This window comes from Poromitra crassiceps (genome assembly GCF_964638095.1).
Source record: "Poromitra crassiceps genome assembly, chromosome: 30".
Taxonomy (NCBI): domain Eukaryota; kingdom Metazoa; phylum Chordata; class Actinopteri; order Beryciformes; family Melamphaidae; genus Poromitra; species Poromitra crassiceps.
Genome location: NC_139652.1, coordinates 7,501,970 through 7,524,980, shown reverse-complemented (window position 1 = coordinate 7,524,980; position 23,011 = coordinate 7,501,970). Strand labels below are relative to the sequence as shown.

Here is a 23,011-nt window from a genome sequence, read left to right as displayed (position 1 = left end):
GTGTATGACACCCTGCCCTGCTGACCTGTGTGTGTGTGTGTGTGTGTGTGTGTGTGTTAGCTGTTGGCCTCTCTGTGTGTAACCTATATGACTTTAGTGCTCAACTATCTGGCCTCCTCTGGCCTTCAAGACTGTTGTTCACTCAAACTAGTGCCTGTCCCCTTTTTCCCCTTAGGCCATACACATTCCTGAGCTTGAGTCAGAGGCTGTTTCAGCCTAACCAGAATATAATTTGCTTCAATATTAAGATAGCCTTTAAGAATGCAATAGCAATAACAATTGATGTGATTAATGATTAAAATATACTACAAGTGTTTTATCTGTCAATGTCTTGTTCTGTCTAGTTTCTGTTCCTCACTGGACCCCATTGGAAATAAGCAGGACTTTCCCAGCTTAATGGGCTATCCAGGCATTCATCTGTTTTTTTTTTTTTTTTTTTTTGTATGATTTATTTAATGTTTGATGTATATATGTATTGTAATTGCTTTGAATGCCAAATAAACCAAACCAAACTTTACACATTTGTTTATTTAAAAATAAAAAAGATACTAAAATGCTTGAGGGGGCGTAACTGGGGCTTGGCAGATTTGTGAGGGGGCTATAGCCCCACCTTCCCCCGGGTGTAGCGCCGTCCCTGGAAAGGAATATATACATATATATTTATTTGATTTGACCATTACTGTTGAACCATAACCCCCTTTGACAGGACTGCTACTTTTTCTTTTGTCCTGATCGCTTTGAAGGCACCATAGACTGTGAAGATAGCCAGGATCCCACTAACTGCACTTCTTGACAAGACACACAGCCTACGCTGCCTCTGATTGGCTTGCCCTGAGATTCTTACCCTAACCTCAACCAATCCTTGTCAAGTCTTTAGGCTACTGTTTATTATCTGATAAAACAAACCCCAGAAGAACCCAGATTTGTTTACAATAACAATAATAGGCTATAAATTGTAGGACTGGAATGTCCAATCCCGCCACGCACATTTACTGGAACAGAACAGTTATCGCCACGCCTCCAAACTTTCTCTAGCTATATTAAGGCTGCCTGCCTTGTCGAAAAGTCGACGCACCAACATCCACTCAACTGGTGTCTGAAGACTTTCGCACATCATTTCGTCTTATTCTGATCCAAAAGCTGAGATGGAGCCTCCGACATATCACGAGTCTGAGTTTGTTCCAATGAAGGAGAGCAGGCATGAGGGACCCGCGGTGGTCCAGCACACAACCGTGACGATCGACCGCACCAAGCCGCTGCCCCGGGACCACATCATCTGGTCCCTCTTCTCCATCCTGTGGGGAAACCCCCTCTGCCTCGGTTGGGCGGCGTTCCGCTTCTCAATCAAGGTACGTTGTTTACCACTTTTAATATGAGGAGAGATAACTATCGTTTTTGTTTGTTTGTTTGTCTGTTTGTTTGTTTGTTTGTTTGTTTGTTTGTTTTTTCGTATTTGAAAGCCAGCAGCACGCAGCAGACAGCAGACAGCAGCACGCAGCAGACAGGGTAGGGGAGATGAGAGGGGTGTGCTCTCACACTCTTTACTCAGTGCTCTATCAGGCCCGTAGCCAGAGCTTGAGAAATACCGAGGTCATTTTAGCCGGCGTGGGGGGGCCCAGGGGGGGCAGTGCCCCCCCGGATAGAAAATGTTGTCCATTTTAAAGTAAAATGCTTCAATCTGGTGCACTTTGAGAGCAAAATGAAGAGGCTAGATCTATAAAGAACTACATACATCATGTTAGATTAATATCCTCTTTACTGTGCTGTTGCCTTAAAATGATACAAAAAAATAAATGTCTCCCCATATGATATAATTTATATTCTGCATACAGGTCACATGGCAGAATACTGCTCAATTAAATACAATGGCCCATCTACACAAACATCACTTACAGGGGAGTTACTTACACATTCACTTCAATAGAACTGTCCCCAAAGTCTAGCCCCAATCTAGCCTCAATGCAAAATCTGAATGTTGTGAGTTATCTCTCTTCCTTCTATAGCACACAGAGAGGAAGCAAATTGTTGCATTTCCGATCAACTGTCGCATTAAAACATCAATGACAGATTAATAGATATGGGGACCGGGGCTATTAAAAAAAAAAAAAAAAAAAAAAAAAATTGGTGTGGAAAATACCGAGGTCATGACCTCGGTGTCCTCAATGGTAGCTACAGGCCTGCGCTCTATATATCTCTAGCCTGGCTCCAGACCTTCGAAGCCACGGCCACTCCACAGTTGTGAATTTGGCTCTTAATTCTAGAGGCAATGAGTTTATGAATTGACGATGCAGTTTGAATATCAGGCTAGTATTTGGGAACTTCCCAGCAAACATTTTCACGTATAACGACCGTGTGCTGTACGTCAAACCACTACATCTAGTCAGGGTCTAATCATATATCCGAAATGGAAATCGTAGCGACGTAATTCCTCTACTTCCCCACAACGTGTCCAGATTCAACGATTTTTGCTACATAGATACGACCTCATGGGGGATTCGATCCTGCGGCGCCCGCTTCGCAGTCCTGTGTCTTATCCAGTAGGCCACGGAATTAGTTAATAATAGTACGGATTTGGTCATATATAGAGATACTTAACATTGAGAACTTGGCATTTTGACATGACGGTCCCTACTGGAAGTTGCATTGATAGGCTAGCTGCCTCGCTACTTCTGTTTCATGATTTCAACCAGCGATGAGACAGGTATATTTATATCATTTACGATAATGTAACCAACGTGACTTGACCATTTTAGCAGACAGCATAGTACATCCAAAACCCACAACACTGCGTTTAGTTACGGCAAGAGAAATGGGACAATACCACAGGATTCAGGAAGTTTGTGATAAATACAAGCCCATAGCAAGAGACACTTGCACTTATATGACATAAACGTGTTTTCATATTAAAAAAAGAAAAGGGCGTTCAATAAAAGTCGTCATTGCAGGTGGAGTGCATGTCACACTGTGACTATCTGATCACACAGCAGGTAAATTGTCAATCAAATGTCATTTTATTACAAATTAATATAAATAAATAAATAAATACAATTATAACAAAAACACAAAAGACACCTACATGTGGGGTTTTCAAAGCAATATGAGATCAATATTTTTTGTTTTGAAGTGACAGTCTAAACGTTACTTTGGAGGAACGTGGAGAGAACGTCAGACTTAGATGGTAGATGCCAAACCACAATTCTATCGTCTGGTGACGTCGCGGTCAAGACGATGTTTGCTGGGTTGTTTCAAGTGGGGGGTGTTGTGGGGATGATGGCAGAATAAGTGCAATTTTTTATCTTATTTTAGGCTACTTATTTATTTATTTTATGGATGAATTAAATGGTTAATTCCAAGTGTTCTGGGAACACCACGCTATACTTTTAAAACTCAAACTGAGAATAAAACACACACATTCTTTCATGTACAGCTACAGTGGCTATTTGAGACTACACCAAACCCATGTTAAACTCAAACTAAACAGAAATTGGTAATACAATTTGAAAACAACATAAAAATAACAAATTCAGAATCACAGACTAGTCGTGCGTTCCTTTATCGCAAAAATAACTGGCATTTGGAGGCTAAATGACGTCACATCCGTTTTGTTAGCATTCCATTTGCAGAAAACTTGAGCTGGGAAGTTCACTGTTCATTGGTCAGATCCAGTCGCTAGCCAGGCTAGCCAGTGTTAGCAATAACAGTTGATTTCACGGCATTTTGAGCATACAAACACTGCAGCAACATGTCCACGCAGATAGAAGTTAGGCAGTGCTGTGTGTACAGCTGATTTAGTGAGACACAAACCAAACAGAAGTGCTAAACAACATTACTACGATTATAACTACTGTTGTCGCGCGGCGCAGCCATCTTGGATTTTTGAGGTCGGGGCTGCTGAGGCTCCTACGAGTTTGGAATGGGAAATACCAGCTCTGATGACGTCACCGCCCAGCTCATGACCTTTGAAGTCGTAAGATTACCAGTTCCCAGTTATAAGGGAATGCATGATAGGCTTAATAGGGCATTCCTTTTGTACTGGGAACTGGGGATTTCACGTTTCAAAGGTCAGCCCGGCAGGCACGCCCCCTATAGCGGTGACCTCAACTGCCCTAAGATTTAATCTAATGATCTCGGGGAGCCTCACCAGCCCCGACCTCAAAATCCAAGATGGCAGGTCCATGCTTCAACAGTCATTAACTCATTGAGTGCCAATGACGTCGATCGGCGTCAAATCTAATAGTAACGTAGAGTGCCAATGACGTCGATCGGCGTCAAATGCGTTTTTTGATGGTGGGACGTGGATCAAAGCCTGATCCATCTCCTGTGAAAGTATGGTGGATGTTGAATGTGTAAAAGCTATTTTACGGGCCCATTAGGTGGCGACAGTGCTCTCCAGATTAGAGAAAGGTGAGGAAAAAACAGAGAAGAAGTCATGGGGAAACGGAAATCGCATCGGCGGTATGCATCGATATGCATGAAGCATAACGTTAGCTGTGCCTGTGAACAGCAGCCAATCTGCTGCCACAATTGAGCCCCTCCGTGTCCGCTGCGATAGCCCATCCGCATGATTAGTTGTGGAGTTGTTATTATTCTCGACTGGAAGCGATGGGAGCCGGTGACAAATACACGCGGAACGCTGTAAAAAAGCTGGATGTAGCGCACTTTTCAGTGCAGAGCAAACAGCAGCAGAGAGCCACCAGAGACACTCCCACGGAGGTGGGGTTTGCAGTTGAGCGGGGTGGGGCACGCAGGGCAGCATACAACACTGACCCAGACAGACCCAGACAGCAGGACAGGATTGGCAAACACAAGCTAGAATATCTGATGCTCACCAGCAGTAAATCAAGATCAGCAAGAAGCTGCAACCAGCAGCGCACGCAGGGGCCAGCGCTGCTGGTTGCAGCTAAAAAATATTATTTTGCCAAACAAAATTCCTTTGTTTTCACTGTTTTATTGAAGGAAATTATTTTTGAGGTGTCACTACATCAGAAAATATTAGCTTCAGAGTCAGTCATGTGCTTGAAATGCTTCATTTCACAAAAGGCTGATTATCTCAGCTTCTAATTTGAAACGTCTGTTTTTGGTGAAATCAACCTATCTTCTCCGGCTCATAACTAAAGAACGGAAAATGATATCAATAAACTTTTTTTTGCTGATGATAGAAGAGAGTCTCATCGTTCTTTGGGCGTGTTCGGTGTTTACATAGTAATATCACACAATATTCTGTGGGCCTCGAGAAATCACTGAAAACGCTCTGAAACTCTGGCACTGGGAGCGTCCGTTCTCCAAAAGTGGCTGGCACTCAATGAGTTAAAGTTGCAGCAAATACTGTTTATTAGCACTTCTGTCTTATTTGTGTCTCATTAAATCAGTCATATACACACAAAACGGTCTAACTTTGATCTGTGGACATGTTGCTACAGTGTTTAGGCCATAAATACCACCAAATACCTTGTTTATCAACTGTTATTGCTATCAATGGCTAGCCTGGCTAGAACTAACCCTGGCTGCTTTCCCGACTGATGGAACGCACAGAACTGGGGTGTGACGTGACGTGACTGACGTCACTCAACTAGGATAGCCTATCCCTATTCCCACTGTTGGGGGTAACTCATTACAAAGTCAAATAGTACATGTAATATATTACTTTTAGCAGTAACTCAGTAATATAACTTAATACCAATAGGTTTTAAGTAATATTATACCAGTTACTTTGTCAAGTAGCCTAAAACAAGTTATAAATGTAGTTACTTTTTTATTTATTATCAAAGCACATATTTAAATAAAGATACAATCATTTCCTAATCAAATGGTGTGTTTTTATGCAAATAACCGGGGTGTCGATGTCATTCTGCTACTGCTGTAATTTTGGTGAAAGTAATGCAAAAGGTAGTGTAATAAGTAACAAGTTACTCTACACAGACACTAATGTTGATTGATTGATTGATTGACTTTATTTGGTGATAAAAACAGGACATAAGACAACATATCACCGAGGATAAAAACACAACAAAGCCCGAAGGCTTATTTCCATTGTGGTCCCCATGGAGACAAGACAGACAACGTAAATACGTGTAACAAAGAATACTTTGTTGGGCAAGTGTTGGGCAAGTTACTTTCAAAATGTAATATACTACATATTACTAGATACTTTCATTTGAAAGTAATACGTTACTTTACAATATTACTTTCTGTGTAGAGTAACTTCTTACTTATTACACTACTTTTGCATTACTTTCACCAAAACAACCGCAGCAACAGAATGACATCGCTGCACCAGAACCATCGCGAAAAATGTCAACCACCTTGAAGTCAGTGTAAACAATGCAAAATTCTAAATGTTATTTGTATAAAAACAGTTTGATTAGGAAATTATTGTATCTTTATTTAAATATGTGCTTTGATTAAAACAAATTAACTCAATTTGTAACTTGAGTTACTTGACAAAGTAACTGGTATAATATTACTGAAATCCTATAAGTAATAAGTTATATTACTGAGTTACTGCTAAAAGTAATATATTACATGTAATATGTTATATTTGTAATGAGTTAACCCCAACACTGGTAGTATAATGAAATGAAAGCTTACAGTCACAGCTTACAGCTTACAGTCATTTCAGAATCTGTAAAAATCAGAAAAATGACCTCGGCCTAGTTGAGGGTCAAAACGACAGCCGGTGTCACATATTAGGCTACATTTTGAAAGTAACTTGCCCAACACTGCCTATTCCCAATACAAAAGGCATGCTCGGGTAATCCAGGTCCTTGGACTCCTCCTTGGTAATAGCTAATCAATCTGCTGTTGTGTTTCCATGCAGGCCAGAGACAGGAAGGTGGCAGGAGACCTGGAGGGCGCCAGAAAGGACGGCTGCACCGCTCTCGGCCTCAACATCTTCGCCCTGATCGCCCTGATCGCCATGCTCATTCTTTTCTTCGTCTTCAATCGCCGAATCATGCTCATATTCCATCGTTGGATCAATCTCTTGTAGTGCTTGAGCTGCCCCCCCCCCCCCTTCTGCTGTAGCCTAACATGGCTCTGTGTTTGCGATTTCAAAATGCAGGGTGGCAGAGACAGAGTAGGGTGGGCTGCCCCTGGTGGCAGAGACAGAGTAGGGTGGGCTGCCCGTGGTGGCAGAGACAGACTAGGGTGGGCTGAGACAGACTAGGGTGGGCTGCCCCTGCCATCCTGCATTTTGGAAATTTGCATATATTATGCGGTTGCAGCTATTGCGAATTTGCGCTTGTTCTACGACTTTTTTTGTCTGTCCCCCCCCCCCCCCCCCCCCCCCCACACAATATCCTTTAACACAATCAGAATCAGAAAGACTTTGGTCAATGATGTTGTTTATTGTGTTACAACAATCGTCATTGCAAAACGCATCACCCTAACCAGTGTTGGGGAAGCTACTTTGAAAGCATAGCTTAGGAAGCTACCAACTACTTCACCATGGAAGTAGTTGAAACTACAGCAAAGCTACCCTGGGAGAAATGCAGTTTAGGAAACTACAAGCTACACAGGAAAAAGTAGTTCAAACTACTTTGTAAAAAAAAATGCATTAAATTGACAATGTATGTGTGATATATGAAATAAAATATAATAGCCTACAAAAAAGCACAATGCCAGCAAAAAATATGCCTCTCAATTGAGTTTATTGCAATAGCTGAAACCCAATAGCCTACATTCAATGTTATATTTTTGCTGTAAACAAATCTGGCTTCTTCTGGGTTTCGATTTATCAGACAAATAAACAGTAAAGACTTGACTAGGATTGGTTGAGGTTAGGGTTAGATTCTCAGGACAAGCCAATCAGAGGCAGCATAGGCTATGTGTCTTGCGCTAGGATTGGTTAAGGTTAGGGTAAGAATACCAGGTCAATCAGAGGCAGCATAGGCTGTGTTTCTTGTCAATAAGTGCAGTAAGGTTATTGGGATTCTGGCTGTCTTCACGGTCTATGCTGCCTTCAAAGAGGTCAGGACGAAAGAAAAAGGGTCCGTGCTGTCAAACGGGGTTCTGGTTCAACAGTAATGGTAAAATAAAATAAATAGATATATTCCTTTCATTAGTTGTTAGTAGTAGTTTGTAGTTTGAGTAGTTAAACTACACAAAAAAGACCAAAAAGTAGTTTAAACTACTTGACTCACTACACAAAATATGAATGTAGTTGAACTACCAGGAAGCTACTCAACTACATGTAGTTCACTACTCCCCAACACTGACCCTAGCATCTAATGATGTCTTGGACTATTTTCAATAATGAAGACTACTTAACAGCCAATGCCCAGTTCACGTCATATCACAGTGCACGCCCCCTTTCTTTGAGGTTGTATAACCCATTCATTGTTAGGCTCACCCCCTTTCTCTGATGCTGTCTCCTCGCCCATTCACAGTTTACCACACGTGGCAATAACCAATCAGCCCAAGGTATTCCTCTCCAGCTGATCCCAATCACCTAATCAGCGTAGTATATCAGGGTCCATTTACTCTGGCACATACACAGCACATAGCAATGTGCTGAATGTGCTGTGTATGTGCCATGTCATTCTCAGTTGCTGAGCATCATCGCTGAAGCAGTTGTTTTCGCCCCACCTCCTCCCCTGACCACCACCATCGCCATGCCTCCTGATTGAAGAATTCCCTATGGGGGATTTCCTATCCTATTCTTCACTGACGACGCCCTCTCATCATCTCAGGAGAGCGTCATCATATCATGGAGTCATACGTCAAAATTAATTTGTTCTATCATTAAAGCTTGTTATACTTTCTATTAGTCTCTCATGATTGAAAGACTGTCATGGTCGCTTCGCCCTAACATCTAAGACTGTCATGGTCGTTTATAATCCAGTTTTATTCCACTTTGTAATTGAATCATGCAGGTTGCAGGTTGAGGAGGCCTGCTCAGCTCATCATGCTGATTTCTGTTTCAAAGGAGGAACATTCAGTTTGACTATGCAAGAAATGTTTTGTCTCTCTCATACTTTTAAATGTCTTCCTCTAACCCTTTGTCTCTCTCATACTTTTAAATGTCTTCCTCTAACCCTTTGTCTCTCTCATACTTTTAAATGTCTTCCTCTAACCCTTTGTCTCTCTCATACTTTTAAATGTCTTCCTCTAACCCTTTGTCTCTCTCATACTTTTAAATGTCTTCCTCTAACCCTTTGTCTCTCTCATACTTTTAAATGTCTTCCTCTAACCCTTTGTCTCTCTCATACTTTTAAATGTCTTCCTCTAACCCTTTGTCTCTCTCATACTTTTAAGGGTAGGCTACAGCAGCGAGTGACAATAGACAGGAGCATCACTTTGCATGACGTGTTGAATTTAACTTGTCCTGATTATGCTAACACTACTTCTCCCTCTCCCTCTCCCTCAGTGTCTCTCCCCCTCTCCATCAGTCTCTCGTGAGCCTCAGACTGATGACATCACTGATGTCATGTGTGTGTCTGTCTGCTGTGTGTGCCTGTCTCGTGTGTGTGTGTGTGTGTGTTAATTTATGACATCACTGATGACATCACTGGGACTTTGCGTGTGTGTGTCTGTCTCTTGTGTGTGTGCGCGGCGTCGTGCGTGTGTGTGTGTGTGTGCATTTATGACATCACTGATGATGTCATCAGTGGGACAGACAGACAAACAAACAGAGTCCTAGATCCCTTTTATATCGATTGATCGATAAATACAACAGTAGCCTTGGATAGCGCATTGCTATGGTATTGGTCTCGAAATTGACTTGCAGTTTTGCGCTCTTGGTCTCGATCCGACTTGGTCTCTCGGTCTCGACCCTCTCAACTCCCCCCAGGGTCTTTGTCACGACTCGGACTCGATTCACCAATGACTCGATCTGGACTTGGACTCGACCAAGGTGGACTCCACTACAGCCCTGCTTTTTAATTTTTGAAAAAGAAACCAAGCAATATAGGCTACATATCAACAATCCTATATTCTAAACCCATAAAGTTATGCTCTGTATAAAATCTTTTTGAATTGATATGATTTATGTCTGCTATATGGCTGATTTTGGCTATATGTATATTTGCTTACTGTATTTGAATGTTATGTGTTGTTGATGTCTACCATCTGTATTATGCAATTTGTAAAAGAAAAAAAAAGGGGGGGGGAGGCTTCTCCCATTAGATGAGTCATGAGAAGAAAAGATTGGGAGGCGTGGCAATAGCATTTCCTGTTGATCTCAACAAAGACGGTGTTCTTAACTTTCCATTTCCTTGGTAGAATCGGTAGAAATCAGAGCAATCTGTCCTCTCTGAAGTTACTCTCCTGCCACACGGGATTAGCTGTTCACACCAGGCGGGGCACATTTCCTTGACTGCTGCTGGTGGCTGAAGACTAGTGCGCACGTCCTTTTCCCCCATCTTCTGATCCCAAAGTTGAGATGGAGCCTCCGCAATATCACCAGTCTGAGTTTGTTCCAATGAAGGAGAGCAGGTATGAGGGACCACCCGCGGTGGTCCAGCACACCACCGTGACGATCGACCGCACCGAGCCGCTGCCCCGGGACCACATCATCTGGTCCCTGTTCTGCCTGCTGTGGGGAAACCCCTTCTGCCTCGGCTGGGCGGCCTTCTGCTTCTCAATCAAGGTACGTTGGTTCCAGTAGCCTACTATTCATCAAACACATTGACCGTATAGGCTACTTTTCCACAATTTTATTGCATTTTATTTTATTTTATTTAATAGAACCAGCATGCACCAGGCAGGGTATGGGATTGTCACGGCCCTTTCTGAAACTAAATTGAGAGTCAAACCCATAGCCTATATAGGCTAAAAGACAAATTCCTTGTATGTAACTTGCAAACAATAATGTGGCAATAAAAGTGATTCTGATCAAACTTTTATTGTGTGTTATTGTAAGTCGCTTTGGATAAAAGCGTCTGCCAAATGACGTAATGTAATGAAATGTAATGTAAAAGCATCAATCTTATTATCATGGTGGGACAAAATCCTATCAAATGGGGGGGGGGGGGGGGGGGGGGGTCCGTGGTCTAATCTTTGTCAGTTTAGGGGTCCCTCATGTGAAAACATTTGAGAACCACTGGATTATATAACCTTTCACTAGCAAGGAAACCAAACCAGGGACGTTTAACAATTTATTTGAGTTAATCGACGACGGATCAAAGTGTGTGGCGGAGTGGGTGGGATCCTCGGCGGAGAATCATCTGTGGTTTGTTTGGGGAGGTTTCTGCGGAGTCCTGAGCCCTGTACTACGAAACTAGTTTAACAGATCCGCGATAAGTCCCTTTGATCTGGTTTGACTGAACAGGATCAAAGCTATCTAGTTAACTGATACTACGACGCTGGTTTTTTACTAGGTAAGTGGACCTGGGATCTGCCTGTGCACGCGCACGTTTTTCGCTCGTGCACAGGCGCGCGTCCACGCGAAAGAGGTGCGCCAGCCAATCACATTATGAACAGCTGAGTTTATCCACGCCCACACCCATTTCCACACCCATTTCCTCGTTCAATGAAGCGCAGTGCATGATCAGAGTTTTAGCGGATATTTAATGTATCCGCGATTTAATGTCAGAATGAAAATCCGCGTTGGATAGTCTGCTGAAGGGCTGTCTAAGGCAGCAGCTTGTATTCACATCAGTCATTTGATTTACTTTGATCAGCGATTGATACAGCTGCATTGATACAGGCAGCAGCAACACATGTATGTGTAATCTCAGTCTATACATTTCCACAATCTGTAAGCCTATTTAGACCATAGATTTAGAAACGCATGCTCAATGAATAATGATCTCTATCACTCATGTGTGTGGTTGCACTGATCGAATAATTCATATATAAAATAGCCTAGTATAAAGCCTAATAGCCTACTATAAAAGAGAAAACTGCTGGGGCTATCCATATTATCCCATATCTATATTATATGTAGGCCTATAGGCTTTTCTGGCATGTAGGAGAATATCACCCTCACTCCATTTGAGGGTCCATTCATGATATGCGCCGCGGTGATTAATAGTGATCATATTTCTCCACGCATCGTTGAGCTGTTAAGACATAAAGTGGTAAGTAGGCTTAATTTAATTATGTAGCCTACAGAGCCACAAATGTTTTTCTTGTTATATTCTCAGTTGACTGCAATCTATTTTTCATATGGCGATCTTATATGAACGGTGAGTGACTCCAGAGAGCCGATTATATGGGTCTGTCATGGATTTTGATCTTATCCTCTGAAGCTAACCTGGTCGCGACCAGGTTAGCTTTGCAGCGTCAGTTGCCATGGTGATTGAAAGTTAACTTGCTTTGTAGTACGGCTAAACCAGGTTTAAACTCAAACTTACTCGGATAAGGCATTAAACTAGTTTCGTAGTACAGGCTACAGGTGTCATGCCGAGTTTGGCACCCCCGCCGAGAATTGCACCCCCACCATATTTTGGGGCTGTTTTTTTTAACAGGGATGCAAATCTCGGCACCGGCCGACGCCCGATCTCCGGGGAGTCCAGCTCGGCTCGGCTTCGACAGAGCCCTATAATCTAGTTACCTAAAATGCAGGAAGACAGAATGAGGAGGAGACAGAGAGAAAGGGAGGAGAGAGAACATAATAGGAAGGAGGGAGGGAGGGAGGGGGGGGGGGGGGCGCAGAAGCATATGTTATAGACCCCTTATACGCCTACGTCACAATGACAACAAACAGCGTCAGATGCGCAAGACGGAGGCAGAAAGACAGACTCCGCGCAGCCCTGTCAAGTAGTTTTCCAGTGCCTGTGAAACTATTCGAGCTAGATATGTCTTCGTGTTGTGCAGTGCGATGCCAGAATCGGAAAGCTATTGTAGCAGAGTATTCGGGTCCGCCTATTCACACTTGGTTAATAAAATAATAAACGATAGAGCCAGGCTGTAAGGTTATAACAAGCTTTTCCCCACATATCCTGTTCTACGCAACTCGAAGGAACATACACAGCCTCGCACACACGCAATAGAACACAACACAACACTGAACAGTCTGTTACACTATCAACAAAGCAAGGACTAAAGTTTTACCGAATCCCGTCAACTCATACTGCTTTTAATGCTAACCGTAGGTGTCTTTGGTTGCAAGCCGAAAGAGGAAATCGTTAAAAATGCCCGACTTTGCAGTGCTCGCTCATTTCATATCAGGTAAACTGTAGTAGGCTGCTAGTAACAGCCACATCGCTCGGTTAGTTAACAACCAAGTAACGTTAAATAATGTCATTATTGAGTTGAACTGATTGGAACGAGGACATCATTAAAAATGCCCAACTTTGTAGTGCTCTTCATAATCAGGTAAGCTGCCTGTAGCTGTAGGCTGCTCAGCCACATCGCTCGGTTAGTTAACGACCAAGTAACGTTACATAATGTCATTATTGAGTTGTGTGCATTATCAACATAACAATATATCTTTGCAAGTTACAGAATAATTATCTACGCTATCCCCAGTTATAAAGGAATGCACGATATGTATGACTAGGCTTGGCCAATTGACAGCGCCAGTGCGTATGGGTCTGTAAGACATATCCCATTAAACAACGTTAATTTCGATGCATAACATTGCTTATCACTAGGCGACAAGCTGTGGTAGTAAGCCGAGAACTGCATTTTAAAACTAAAATGTAACTGTGTGTTGCAGATGGGCATAGAGCAGTCCTGACAGCGGGGCTTTTTTACTGTCTGTGAATGCTGGGCTGAGGGTTTTCTGCCTACACGTTGCGCGCGCAGCTCAATGTTGACAAGCTGTATAAGGGGTCTATAGGTTCGCCGCTTTATAAACCTTCCATTTTGATAGCCGATATGGAACATTTAAACAGTGTTGGGGGTAACTCATTACAAAAGTAACATATTACATGTAATATATTACTTTTAGCAGTAACTCATTAATATAACTTATTACTTATAGGATTTCAGTAATATTATACCAGTTACTTTGTCAAGTAACTCAAGTTACAAATTGAGTTACATTTGATTAAATCAAAGCACATTATTAAAAAAGATACAATCATTTCCTAATCAAACTGTGTTTTTATGCAAATAACCACTACAGATGACAATAACAAAGGAAAAGAATAACATTTAGAATTTTGGATTGTTTACACTGACTTCAAGGTGGTTGAAATTATTTTTTCGGGATGGTTCCGGGGCGGCGATGTCATTCTGCTGCTGCTGTTGTAGTTGTAGTGTAATAAGTAACTAGTTACTCTACACAGAAAGTAATATTGTAAAGTAACTTGTTACTTTCAAATGAAAGTAACTAGTAATATGTAGTATATTACATTTTGAAAAGTAACTTGCCCAACACTGCATTTAAATCATATTAGTCTTAATTTAGACAATCAGTATTTAATGTAGCCTACTACTCATAAATACTTTCATTTAATTAGAGATACACACAAAAGACAGACACAATATTCCGATAACCTCTAGTCTACAGTTGCAGTTGCCCCCTCTCCCACTGTGCCCTGTACAGGGCCAGGATAACAGATAGGTTGAGTCTAGAGAGGGGCTGCCTACGTCAAAGCAGCAGTAATCTCATGCGTGCCCTAGCTGTCTCTGCCTGTATCTTTGACTGACTGTCTATTTGATGTAAGCCTGTGTATCATGCGTGAATATACAAGAGTGCATCTTTTGGCCAAGATGTTAATAATACCCGTCAATGTAAGCTTGGAGTGACATTTGTTTCTGCACTGGCGTGGGGGGCTGGGGGTATGATTTTTTTTTTTTTTTTTTTGCACAAAGAAAAAATAAATAAACAACAACAGATAGTACAAGTATCTTAATACAAAGAAAATTGTGCAGGTGAGGGAAAGAAACCCGGAAGGGCTTATAGAGTCTCACCTTATTTAAAAACAAATTAAAGACTAATAATGAAAAAAAAAACAATCAGGACAATATATTTAAAACAATATAAAAGTTAAAAAAAAAAATATATATACAGAAAAAGAAATAATAAAAGAAGGAAAAGAAAAGAAAAAGCAAACAGGTGCACCAGCGGGTAAACAAATGAAATCAATCAATAAGATACAGGGGTAAAGAAATCAGGTACTGTGCTCTTTTAAGAGAAGTTGTTTAAGTTTTTTTTTGAAAAGTGGAAATGAGGAGTGACTACGGAGTGCAGCAGAAAGACTGTTCCACATGATTGGACCTCTGTATTTGAGGGGGCTCCAGGGGGATCCCCCATTTCTTATTTCATTTGCAAGAGACACAAACGTGACAGAGAATGTAGAAGAATGACTGTTTTGAATTTGGATCATAGTTTCACATAGATCTCTCTACCTACCATCAATATTCTCAGGTTTGAGAGACAAAAGCTCATCAAATGGGGGGTCCGTTGCTCTGATGTGGACGAAACTGGGGTCCTTGATATGAAAAGTGTGTGAATCACTGGCCTAGGGGACATAAATCTTGAGCTCTCTCTCTCTCTTTAAATAATGACATATAGGCCTAAATAAATTAAGTAGCCTATAAATAAACAAACCTAAACGTATCTTTGTTGAGGCAAGTGGTGACCATTCAAAACCAGACAGATCATCATCATCATCATCCTATGATGTATGTCAAATCTGTATCAGTGCAGGTGGATTCATCAACAGTGAAGACTCTGGTATAAGTTGATCAAAACTAGAGTCGGCACACTGCTGCACAGGTGTCTGCCAGTAGATTTATTTAGTATTTAGTTTCGGTCTCACTACCTTCTTCAGAATGAAGCAGGAAATGACAGAGCATTAATATAAATAGGTCACATCTCTCCACCAATTGGCAGAGAGAAAACAAGTCAGACTAGAAATCAGAGTGCATCTTGCTTCACACAAATAAATCAATCAGAGCAGTAAGACATTTCCCAAAAACACCACAAGGGGCGGAAGCCATTGTCTCGATGTTTGGTTCCTCCTCACTTATACTCCCATCACTTATATAGCCTCAGACTGATGACATCACTGATGACATCATCGCTGAACTATAGCCTCAGGGCAATCAGCCTTAAAGGGACTGCCCATTTTCAACCAGCTTTGTATCATTAGAACATCAGTAGTATATCAGAAAACTGTAAACTGTTTTGAAGTCTGTCATTTAATTTGACAGTTATTGAGTGTTAAAGTGTGGACCAGTGATGTCACACTAACTCAAATTAATAACTCATTAACTCAAATCAACTCTCAATAACTGTCAAACTTGAATAGTTTGACAGTTATTGAGAGTTGATTTGAGTTAATGAGTTATTAATTTGAGTTAGTGTGGACCAGTGATGTCACTGGTCTACACTTTAACACTCAATAACTGTCAAATTAAATGACAGACTTCAAAACAGTTTACAGTTTTCTGATATACTACTGATGTTCTAATGATACAAAGCTGGTTGAAAATGGGCGGAGCGTTCCTTGGCTCATTATACCTGGACCTCGCGCTGGGGCAGATGCTTTTATACTCACAAGTGATCAGCCAAGTGATCAGCATGTTACATTGTACAATGGTAGTGAGAGCAGCCTGTGAAAAGTCGCAATGAAACGCTTTTATGTGCAGTACTGCCTGAGTGCGCTTTCACTCTCAAACGACCGCACATCAGCACATGAATGAATCACCAAACTTGTTTTTACTGAATAGCCGTTTCAGTTCTCAGCCCTGATAGCCTACTCTGTGCTGCTTTTAATCTCTCTCAATCATGCTCTCAACACAACACATTTACTTGTTGAAATGACTAAAAACGAACAGTTGCAAATGAAAGTTTAGCCTACCACATGGGTCAAGAAATGTGGTGAAAACAGCTCAGTGTTCAGGGCTCAGTGGCTCGAAAGCGTCCATGTTTGGAGAGAAGCCGTACGGAGGTCGCGCTGCTAGAAAAATCTTCAGGTATGCGGTGGGCGGCCTACGGGGGTCATGCCCAACACATTGACGTCATTTGACGCTCGTGCCCCTCGCTCCTCCCCCGCGGCCTTCACGGCACGGCGAGTATAAAACAAGCTTTAGGGCGATTAGGGCAATTAATGCCCTAATTAAAAAATCCGGCTCCGTCAGGTCACCCGCAGGCGTGCCCTTTACACACCCTGAAGGTTTCAGCCTGATCACATGTAAAACAGCATAGCTGAGGCCGAACACAGAACTTGAAACAAACAGTGAACAGAGCCCACATACGGGGGGCCACATCCGGCCCACCAAAGGGTCCAATCCGGCCCAAAGGATGACTTTGCAAAGTGTGAAAATTGCACTGAGAAATCCTTCAATCCAATGTGATGCACTTGTGTGAAGGCTAAGAGGTAGCAGGTTTCAGGAGCAAGTTAAATATTAAGTCACCTATTCATGTTATCTGTATTAATCACTAAATAGTCAGCTCTTTTCATTACCTTTGCATGACTATAGAGAATTGCACAGTTGCCATCAACTGTAATCAGGGGTGTAGTGATAAATACAGAGGTGGGTAATCTATTCAAGGTGAGTAGTTTACCCACCTTGTTTGCCCTCATTGATTGATACAGTCAATCTGAAAATAGTTGAGTAAACTATCTGCCTCAAATTGTGTTTACTTGCGTTTACCCTCCATGACACCCCTGATTATGTAATGCACAGTACAGACAGTAGATAGTGTGCTTGATGGTAGCTGAGATAACCCCACGTGTTGTAGGGATTGTACGGTACCTGTAATTCTTTACACTAAGATAAACGGGGATTTTTTTTATGTTTTGTCATTTATAGGTTATTATTGATTATTGATTTTCATTGTCTGGCCCACTAAAATGAGTTTGACACCCCTGCCATAGATGATTAAAAACATCCTTATATAAAGAGTGAGTGACCATGAAACATTTATTTCACTTGGAGCAAAAATATTTTATTTTTTTATTATTTTTATTGTTTTTTGCTCCAAGTGAAATGATGGTCACTCATGATTCAGTAGGTGGCTGGTTCGATTGGTAGCTCTTTATAGAAGGATCTTTCCAAACATCTCTGGAGAAAATGAATGGGGGAATTCCCCTAATGGAATGGGAGCTGAGGAAAAAGTGGGCCGTCCCTGGTGAGCTTAAGCAGACCCTTTCACATTCCACAAGGAGGAAGTCCTTATTTGGTGCTCCCACAAGGCTTCTGCTGAAGAAACTGGCCTTGAGTAGAGTAGGCCTTCCTCGCAGAGCCTGGCACTGATCTCAGACTCAGAGTTGGAAGTAGACTATACTAGAGCCCGACCGATACTGGATGTTTGAGGCCGATGCCGATACCGATATTAGGGAGTAAAAAAATTCCGATACCGATAATATCGGCCGATATTTTTTTTTTTTTTTTTTTTTTTTATCAAATGTTTATCCCCCATTAGTGCTAATCCCCCATTAGTGCTAATTATTTATTTATTTATCCTGGTTGCTGCTCCACCCTCTGCCGATCTGGGGAGAGCCGAAAACTGGCTCCATGCTTCCACATGGGCAGTTAGCCAGCCGCTTCTTTTCACCTGACAGGGGAAGCTTCACCGGTAGGACATAGCACGTGGGAGGATCACGCTATTCCAACGAGTTCCCCTCCCTCCGAACAGGCGCCCTTAACGACCAGAGGAGGCACCACATCAGCAACCCTCAAATATCAAACACTTGACAAAGATATGATTGAGTTGACATGAATTGAAATATGCAATGTAGGCAGGATATTTTACAGCTTATTAATAAACTCAATGCAATGAAACAGTAAACTTAACTGGGAATTTAATAATTATAAATAACTAGAAATACAAAAACACAATAGAACAAATAGTTAAGAAAAAATATCAAATATACACAACATGCTGTCCATGCTGTCTATAACTTATATATATATTTAAAAAAATTAAATAAAATTGGCGCCAAATATCGGCCGATACGATATATCGGTAATCGCCAATATCGGCCGATAATATCGGCGAACCGATATATCGGTCGGGCTCTAGACTATACCAAACCCATACTGAGACCGAAGTAAAACAAGTCAGAAATTGATACACAATTTGAAAACTTACCTAAAAATGAACAATCCAAAATGATAATAATCTAAGATACATGTTGCTGTGTTTCCAGTCCAGGGACAAGAAGGTGGCAGGAGACCTGGAGGGTTCCAAAAAGTACGGCTGCATCGCCCTCGGCCTCAACATCCTCGCCTTGATCCTGATGATCATCCTCATCATCATTATCTGGGTCCATATTCAGGCCGCCATGCACTACATGGTTGAATTCATGAAACAATTTAACTGAGATAGTGTTTTCTCAGTTTGTTTGTAGTCGTCGCTTTGATTTGAAGTTGTCTACATTGTTCACAGGCAACTTAAAAATAGGACCTACTATCTTTCAAGCCAACAGTATCGTGTTTTTTTCCTTCCCATTTCCCATTGGAGGTTCAAAAATCTTCATTGCCGTACATGAGACTGCCATGGTATTATATTATCTATTATCCAGTTTTGATATATTCACCAGACTGTCTAATTGAATCCAGGTGTTCTGCAGGTGTCTTGGCAGCTTGTCATGCTGATTTCTGTTTAAAACTTTCATTACATAATAAACGTCTTGTTTCTGAGCCTTTGTGTCTCTGATACGTTTAGGGGAAAGCAGTGTGATTATAAACAGGATGATTTTGCAGGTGTTGATTTCATATTTTATCATGATTATAGATAATGCTAACACCAGTTCAAATTCAATTTCAATCTGGTAATCCGGTAATCTGTAATGGATAGTGTTGTCAAAAGACCTTTCCAGCCGAGGTGAAAACATAAAGGTAGACTCAACAGTGAAAACATTCCTGCTCTCTGCTACCTGCAATGCAACAATTTTACTTTAACTTCAGTCAATTGGAAAAAGTTCAAAGTACAGTAGCCTAATTCAATGATTCCCCTACTGAAAAGGAAAATGTGGACCATACATGTAGGTGTTAGGGGAGATGTTTGGACCATACATGCACATGTTAGAGGAGATGTTTGGACCATACATGTAGGTGTTTGGGGAGATGTTTAGACCAGTGATTCCCAACCAGGGGTACGTGTACCCCTAGGGCAGGGGTGGGCAACTATTTTTCATGGGGGGCCACATGAGAAATCCAGATTGTTGCCGGGGGCCGAACAAATATTGTCATGCCGTAATGGATGGGCAACTTTGATGATAGAGAGGGCCACAAAAAAAGTCCTCGCTACCAGATTTTGCTGAGGGCTGAACGGCGCCAGCGCGAAAAAATTGGGGCATTTGAAGCCAGGTTTAGAGGAATAACTCATTTTAAATGAACAGTTGTGATGTCATTATTCAGTCTTAACCACCAATATTTGATCCTTTTCTCACTCACTCACATGTCACCACACTCTCCCTGCAGGGCTTGAAATTAACTTTTTTCACCACCTGCCAATATGGCTGCTAGATTTTAAAGTTACCAGCCAATTAGAATTTCCACTATCCGAAATGTTTTTCTTGAAATAAACCAGAATATGAGTGGGTTAATTTAAGCATAAGTATCAGTAAGTGGCCGGGATTCTCAAAGCCTGTGTTGAGGGTCACACGAACAAAAATGCACTCTTGAAGCTAAATAAATCCAAAACCAACAAGTTAATTATTTAAATTTCTACCTCAATGTAGAACAGCCATTTCTTATTCAGCGGGTATCTTGCATGTTGCGTTCAGGTGCACTGTAAAAAAATAAAAAAATAAAAAAATAATTGCAATTCCATCGCGGGCCACACAGGGGGCCGTATGTTGCCCATGTGTGCTTTATAGTAACGTTCAGTCATAACTCATTTATAATTAAGCCCATAGTTAATGAACTAATCATGTACAAAACACACACACAGTCACATATTTTATATACTGTATATGTTGTAAGCCTAATTTTTGCCATCACAGCTGCTTTTTACATGTATGGGATAATACAGGCTAATATACAAGGTGTCCCAAACTCTGAGTCATTATAAACTCAATTAGCTACAGAAGCTAATGTTCACATTCAGTGCTTGTATATTTCTCTCATGTGTTCATCATTCCTTTCCTCCTCTGTGTGTGTGTGATTGAGAAATGAGATGCAGGTGGTGTTCATCCTAATTGGCCTGGTCAGGTGTCAGATTGCTGCTGGCTGATTGGCTGGTGGAGAGCATTTAAGCCAGCTGATGCCATCCTGTCGCCCCTTGCTCTCCTCATTCCCAACGATGATGGCTGCTGTGCTGACTGCTGTGTTCTGTCAGGTAGGAACTGTGTGTAGACCTACTTTAGTAGTTCTGCAGAACTTTATTAAGATGTGTCTTTATCTTGGTAGACCTGTGCAGTCTAAACTGTAAATAGTTACCTTCCAGATCTACACTTTTGTACACTGTAAATAACACTTACCCAAGTAGCAGAAAGTAGGGGAAGAAGCCCTTTAGTTTTTTGTAACATTTTCTCATGTTTATTTTGTAGGAGCTTATAGGTAAGAGCTGTGTCTCTTATTTAATCCATCATTTTCTTTTCTTAGGTAAATTTAAGGTTGGGGATTAGTTTGATTGGTTAGTTGTGTTGGGGCCATGCTGTGCTCTGAAACTAAACCTGCTACTTGTGAACTTGTGATGGTGGTTTGGCTGATCATCCTTGGGAGTGGGAAGAGTGGGGGCACTTCTGTGTTGCGGTCCGGTTCCCCGAGGCCGGTTCCTAACATAATTGGGTGCTCGTCTGCTTTCCTCATTCGTCAGCACGTCGTCTGTGAGTGTGTGTGTATATATATATTTTATGTTTGTCTGGTGGGCAGTCTTTGTGCAGGTGGTAAATGGTGTTAGTCAAGGTGCCTTTGCATGGAGCTGAGGAAGCTCATGGTGGTAAAGCTGGTGGAGATGTTTGTTGGAGGAGGAGCTGGTCATAGAGGGACCAGTAAGACTGAGGAGGGGTGTGACGAGGCAGGGCCGTCAGTAGCACCGTTTCTCCTGTCTGTCTGTGTCTCCGTACATAGACTTGCCTGTCACTCTGACTCCCAAGCCGTCTAAATCAGCGATACAGACGTATTTACAAGTGTCACAGAAACATTTCAAAGCCACATATTGAGAAGAAGAGTTCATAGCTTCTCGACATCGGGGTTAAAAAGCTCGATGACGACGCTGCTCATAAATGCCTCTTCTCATCTGAAGTCTGTGCTGGTGATATTTTTTACCGAGCTTTTGGCCAGAGTGGCGCTGTTGAGCGCTCTGACGGCTGGGAGCTCTAACCTGGAAAAAATATCACCAGCACAGACTTCAGATGAAAAGAGGCATTTATGAGCAGCGTCGAGCTTTCCAACCCCGACGTCGAGAAGCGATGAACCCTTCTTCTCAATATGTGGCTTTGAAATGTTTCTGTGGCACTTGTAAATACGTCTGTATCACTGATTTAGACGGCTTGGGAGTCAGAGTCACACGCAAGTCTATGTACGGAGACGGGACTCTTGTAGGGTAGCATAGTCTACACAGAAAGAGGAGAAACGGTGCTACTGACGGCCCTGCCTTGTCACGCCCCTCCTCAGTCTTACTGGTCCCCTGTGACCGGCTCCTCCTCTCTCCACCTGCTTTACCACCATGAGCTTCCTCAGCTCCATGCACACCATTTACCACCTACACAAAGACTGCCCACCAGACAAACATATAAAATATATATATATATACTCAGACGACGTGCTGACGAACGAGAAAAGCGGACGAGCCCCCAATTATGTTAGGAACCGGCCTCGGGGAACGGGACCGCAACACAGAAGTGCCCCCACTCTTCCCACTCCCAAGGATGATCAGCCAAACCACCTTCACAAGTCGCAGGTTTAGTTTCAGAGCACAGCATGGCCCCAACAACAAACTAATCCCCAACCTTAAACTTGCATAAGAAAAGGATGGATTAAATAAAAGACAGCTCTCACCTATAAGCTCCTACAAAATAAACATGAGAAAATGTTACAAAAAACTAAAACACTTCTCCCTCCTACTTTACTTGGGTAAGATGTTAGTGTACAAAATTGTAGCGCTGGAAGTACCGTAAATTCCGGACTATAAGGCGCACCGGTATATAAGCCGCGGGACCAAAATTGACTATTTTTTTCTTATATAAGCCGCACCGGTCTATAAGCCGCGGGTGTT

General features: G+C 41.9%; 1 protein-coding gene and 1 pseudogene across 2 annotated transcripts; both read left to right on the top strand.

Moving 5' to 3' along the window:
- The first annotated feature begins 1,095 nt into the window (after positions 1-1,095).
- LOC310800694 (dispanin subfamily A member 2b pseudogene) lies at positions 1,096-6,988 on the top strand (annotated as a pseudogene). Its single transcript, XR_014554003.1, has 2 exons — positions 1,096-1,349; positions 6,818-6,988. The product of XR_014554003.1 is annotated as a dispanin subfamily A member 2b pseudogene (transcript).
- A 3,173-nt stretch (positions 6,989-10,161) lies between these two features.
- Positions 10,162-19,488, top strand: LOC310800489 (dispanin subfamily A member 2b-like). Its single transcript, XM_083663091.1, has 2 exons — positions 10,162-10,588; positions 18,996-19,488. Exons 1-2 carry the CDS (start codon positions 10,382-10,384, stop codon positions 19,167-19,169), a joined length of 381 nt encoding a protein of 126 aa, XP_083519217.1. The 5' UTR covers positions 10,162-10,381; the 3' UTR covers positions 19,170-19,488.
- The last annotated feature ends 3,523 nt before the right edge of the window (positions 19,489-23,011 follow it).

Coding starts and splice junctions, on each gene's coding strand:
- LOC310800489 (XM_083663091.1), top strand. CDS start 10,382: ATGGAGCCTCCGCAATATCACCAGTCTGAGTTTGTTCCAATGAAGGAG. Junction 10,589..18,995: donor CCTTCTGCTTCTCAATCAAG/GTACGTTGGTTC, acceptor CTGTGTTTCCAG/TCCAGGGACAAGAAGGTGGC.